At 51.8% G+C, this 5,453-nt stretch overlaps 1 protein-coding gene across 1 annotated transcript; it reads right to left on the bottom strand.

Moving 5' to 3' along the window:
- Positions 1-603: 603 nt before the first annotated feature.
- LOC118885460 (F-box only protein 27-like) lies at positions 604-4,932 on the bottom strand. The gene is given in 5 exon segments (XM_036834096.1): positions 604-747; positions 1,431-1,566; positions 4,158-4,253; positions 4,495-4,800; positions 4,802-4,932. Coding segments are annotated over 5 exon segments (813 nt in total).
- Between the last annotated feature and the right edge of the window lie 521 nt (positions 4,933-5,453).

Raw genomic sequence — 5,453 nt, 5'->3', positions numbered from 1 at the left:
ACAAAATAATTATATACCCCATACAATTCAGGGTAGGGTTGGGCTCGGGGGACCGCTTCATTGTTCACAGGGTGGGCAGAAACCTGTCTCCAAACATGTTTTGAGCTAGTTTAACTTTCAGCTCTGAGTCCTGGTCCCAGTCTTGAAATCACAGAAGGTTGGGGCCTGGAATTTTCTCAGCCATAGGGATAAGGTTCCAGTTCAGACAGGAGGAGAGGGCTTCCTGGAAGGGACCAATAAAGCCTCTGATGCAGAAACAGGAGGAGGCAAGGGCAGAGGGCACTGGGGCCGAGCCAGAGGGGCCTGGCATGGGGGGAGGTGAGGAGCCCACTCTCGATCCAGCATTTCGCCGTGCTCACCCCTGCGTCTCCACTCAGTAGAACAGGGGCTGCCTTAGAGCGGCAGCAGCTGGTAAATCTGATGGAGGAACTTTCTCCTAGTAGCTTCCAGAACCTGAAGACAGGGCCCAGTAGGAACTTCGACTGGATTCATGAGATCCCAGGATGTCAGGGAGCTACAAGCCCTTGATTACTGAGATGGCCCTGCCAAGGGGCCTAGCTTCTGAAAGGCACGGTCAGGTCGTTTTACAAGGACAGCCCACGACTAGGACAGACGGACCCGCACAATCACACTGGAGTTGAACAGATAGACTACGTACTGCTGAGAACAGAGATCAATATCCCGGACCCAGTGTTCAAAAGACACAAAGCGGACACCCTTCCTGAGGTTGGAGAACACATGGCTGGCCTGTAGGCAGAAAAAGAGGTAAGTCTCATTGTGCCATGGCCTTCCCCTCAAAAGCTGAGTTGGGGGCCTTCTGACAGGTGTATTTTCCATAGATGGCTGCAACAATGTCTCCAGTTCCATATGCACTTCTAGAATCACGCCACTCCTCACCCAGGGCTGGAGTCTAATTCCCGTCCCCTTGAATCTGGGCAGGTTTCCTTGTAACCAAGAGTGTGGTGGAAGTGATGATGAGTGATTTTGCCAAGTGACTTCCAAGGCTGGGTCAGAAAGGCAATGCCACTTCTGCTGGTTTCTCCAGAAGCCTCATGGTGGAGGCTTGAGCCACCAAGAAGCAGTCTGATTGCCCTAAAGCCGCCATGTTGTGAGGAAGCACAAACTAGACCAAGCAGAGAGATCCCAAGGCTAAGCTCTGAGACTAAACCAAGAGGTGCTTGGCCAGCCACCAGCTGCTGTATATACACTCACACCCCAACATGCCTTCAGCTCCAGCCTGTGTCTGAAATGCAACTACATGAGAGACCAGAGCCAGAGACTCCCAGCAGAGCCCTACTCATAGAACCCACGAGAGGTGAGAAAATGAGTATTGTTGATATTAAGCCACTAATTTTGGGGGCGGTTTGTTATGCAGCAATAGATCAACAGAGGCCCCACTGTCCTTTCCCACCCCCCTGTCAGAGACTCACCTCAAAGGAGAAACTGTTTCTACACCGGGGGATGGGAAAAGGCAAAGGAGAGCAATGATACAGGACGGCCTGGCTGGCATCTAGACGTTGGACAATCAGCCGATACAAACTGTCAGTGTACTGTTGGTCTGTCCACCTGTGGGTGAAGGGAGACCTTGAAGGCTGGATTCGTCGCCCGATCTCTTTGGGGGTTTGCCTGCTTCACCTGCATGGCTTTCCCATGTATGCAAACCCAAAATGGTGCTGGAGTCCTGGGAACTAGCACCATCAGTGTCACTTGGGAGCTTGACCCCTCTGCATATCCAGCCGAATCCACCTGCACGAAACACGCTCCCCAGCTGGTCTGCATGCACATTCAGTTCAGAAGTAATGACCTAGAGCCGTGCTCTTCAGGGTACCTCCTCCCGTCGTATTATTTCTCATTCTATGTTTCAATGGTGGCAAAAGATGTCATTTCCAATGTGTACAGTGTTCATGTTTTAAGATACAATTTTCTTATCAGCCATGTAGAAGGACCCAGGGGCATCTAAATAAATTGGTGATGGGATATCCAGCAACATTCAAAGAAACAACGTCCAATGTAGATGGATAAATTTTTGAGGTTAGAAATTAAAATTTAAAAACTTAAGAGTAATGGGCTGTATAAGTACACAAACAACTACCTTTCACATCACCCCACTTCTTAGAATCAGATGTCCATTCTACTTCTCCCACAGTATTTTGTCCTAATTTAGTATTAATACATTTTTATGTTCTTATGACTTACCTTTCACACTGTTCTGTGCCAATCACACACACACACACACACACACACAGTCACACACACACAAATAGCCTGCCAATAGGATTTGGTGGGGGCTGGCCACATACACCTAGATAGTCACATAATGGGGGTGAGCCACTCCAGGAAGACCAACAGTATGACTTAGGATGCAGTATGCCGTATCAGTTGACCATGATAAAGCCCCAGCAAAAACTCAGGTGAGCTTCCCTGGTTGGCAATATTCCATGCGTGCTGTCACCCATGGATGCCAGGACAGTCATGTGTCCTGACTCTAAGGGAAGAGGGCAATGGAAGTCTGCTGTTGGATACTTCCCCTGGTTGCTGCCCCATGATCTTCCCCTTGACTAATTCTAATCTGTACCTGTTCCCTGTAATCAACTAATTGTATAAGAGTTTTCATTCCGTTTTGCCTTTCTAGTCAATTACTGAGCCTGAGGGTGGTCTTGGAATTGTGCCCCCTAACCTTGCAGTTGGCTCTAAACTTCTCACAGATGTTAATGCCTGGCTCTCTCACCCCAGACACTCCGATTTAATGGGTATGGAGTGTGACCCAGGCATTGGGAGTTTTCAGTGTTCCTGGGTGATGCCTGGCAAAATGTGAGAGTTACTGATTATCACAAACAAAAGGTACACCATTGCTCGAAGCAACACAAACACGCTACAGTAGTTGGATGAATGAATAAATTAAAAACAGAAGTTAGTTGTAAATACATCTGTAATAGAGGCGGGGCAGGCATGAGCTATAGCAGCCCCTGCTCAGCCATTAGTTGGCGCCACAGTGGGCCCCTCCCCTTCTTGTGGATAAAAGGAGCCCAGATTCGGACTGAGGGAAGATGGTTTTTTGAGACTTTAGTCTGTCATCTTCTCGGTCTTCTAGCTTTCCAATTAAAATCGTTATTCCTGTTCCAACAATGCGTCTCCAGATATACTGGCCTGTTCTGTGGCAAGCAGACCGAGCTTGGGCTCCGTAACACATCTGCTGATGAGATGCACATGAGGAAGTGGGAAAATTACGGTGCCTTGAAAGTGAATGTGGTAAGGCCAAAATTTCAAATGGTCACCTCGCCTGTCTCCCCAGAAGTCTTTACATCTGGGGACCATACACTATAGTGAAGGGCTATTTCTGTAAAACTGGAGAAGGACCGAGAGATAGGAATTACGAAAGCATAGCTATATGATGTTCCCACTATTGATGTGATCTGTAGCTGAGTAATTGTAGAACAGGGAACATAAAAGCGTAGAGAATTTGGAATTTGCCTCCCTTAAAATCATCTGGGTCATGTATCCCTTGGAAGGTCTTCATGGACCCCAGTTTCAAGACCATCACTACAGAACACAAGCTCTGGAGTCAGACAAGTATGAGCCTCATTCCAGGTCCTGCCAAGCCCTAGCTGTGCCACCAGGGGAAGTCACCTCCCCTTTCTGAACTTCGCAATTTGATGTTTCAAAACACACTCTCCCACAGGATCAAGGGTCATGAAAGGTGTTGAAAGAGCTCACATTTCAAAGCACTGGCTAGGTACCTGACATATAACCCAGTCTTACAAAGATAGGGAAACTGAGGCACACTGTGACTTGCCCAAGGCCACAAAGCTGGGAAGCCAGGGTTTGAACTTGGGAGGTTCTGGCTCCAGAATCTGACCTTTAGCCAAACTCTCCTATCTTGCCTCCTCCTAAACCAAGGGGCATCTCATTCACAGACAAGACGGAATTGGGCCCAAGTCCTCTGTATAGGATCCAACCAGGCATCTTCCAATCCAGGTCCCTTTGGGGGTTAGGGGATGGGTTCAGGGAATGTACTCTGCTAAGTACTAAAGCTCTGATGGTGGTTAAGTCTCATTTCCCTACCTGCTTTATCCTAAGGGGTTGTTAGGAGGTCTAAATAAAGTCACCCATGCCAATGTCAGCTGTCTGCAAAAGGGCTGTTTTATCATCACACTCACCAGTCAGAGACACAAATCTCCATCTTCCCACTGTCCAGGAGTTCTGGCCACAGACCCTCCTCCTCCAGGTCCAACACTTCCTTTTTGTGACACCACCTAGGAAAGAGGGAGAAAGGTCAAGAGGCCAGGCAAGTACTCACCACCGCCCTGGCCCTTGGGGAAGAGGGACATTCACCTGTAGGAAGACAAGAAGCTGCTCTGCCTATAGGCCCTGGGCGTGACCTCCCAGTTTTCCTCTGCCCCCCCAGGCATCTCCTCCACTCAGCACGGTCCATTTCAGGAAGGCTTCTGTTAAATAAAAAAGGTTTGTGACCAAGTTCCTCGCCAGCCCACTCGCCCAGGGACATGCCTCTCGGCTTTCCTGTGCCTGCCCCTCAGCACCTTCCCACCAGCTCCCATGAGGACCCCTTTCCTGGGCTCCCCACCTTCGCCCTTGGGGTTCCGGAGGAGGTTGCGTCCTATGGGTCTGCGCTCACAGAAGCGGCCCAGGACGCAGGGCCTGGGGTCGTCGGCGGGGGGCAGGTAGGTGCTGATGATGGGCCACAGGGCGGCGTGGTCTCGGGCCAGGATGTTCAGCCACAGGGCCTGGCAGTCCACCAGGGCGCGCCAGCGCGGGCACACCCGGCGGCAGCGCCTGAGCAGCACGTGAGGGCACGTGGCTCAGCACCACCTCGAGCAGCTCCGTGGGCAGTTGGCCCAGACCCAGCGCCTCCTTGGGTTGGGGGTCCAGAGTGGGGACCCTGGTGGGCAGGCCCTTGGAGGCTGAGGCGCACATGGTCTCCTTGCCAGGCCCGGCTGCCTCTGCTGGAGAGCCAGTCTCAAGACATCAGGGAGCTGCAGCTTCTACCAGCCCCGGCCCTGCCAGCCACACCCCAAGACTGTCACCTCCTAAGCCCACTCAGCCACCTCCCTACCCTCACCACCCCCAGCCCCATCCTCACGACCCCAAACTCCCAACCCGTCCTTGCCAGCAGGCGATCTAAGCCCCTCTCTACCATTTGCATCACAGCCCCCGGCAGCCAACCTCCTCTGCAACCTTGCAGACCCCCGAGTCCTACCCTGCATCTCAGCCAGTGCTCCTCGCAGGCAAGCCTTCATCTAGCGTCATGGGCCCCCATCGCTACCTCTGCCCTTTTTATGCGCCCGCCCCTCCCTTCTTAATACCCAACACCACTGCCGGCCACCTCCCCCTCCCATGCTCCTTCTGACTCCACAGTCTCTGCCCGCCCCTCCTTTCTTACTGTCATGTCCCCTCCTCCCTCTGCCTTGCCCCCACTTACTAGCCAGCCCCTCCTG

The sequence above is a fragment of the Balaenoptera musculus genome, chromosome 19 (assembly GCF_009873245.2).
Source record: "Balaenoptera musculus isolate JJ_BM4_2016_0621 chromosome 19, mBalMus1.pri.v3, whole genome shotgun sequence".
Taxonomy (NCBI): domain Eukaryota; kingdom Metazoa; phylum Chordata; class Mammalia; order Artiodactyla; family Balaenopteridae; genus Balaenoptera; species Balaenoptera musculus.
This window is presented reverse-complemented; position numbering and strand designations above follow the sequence as displayed.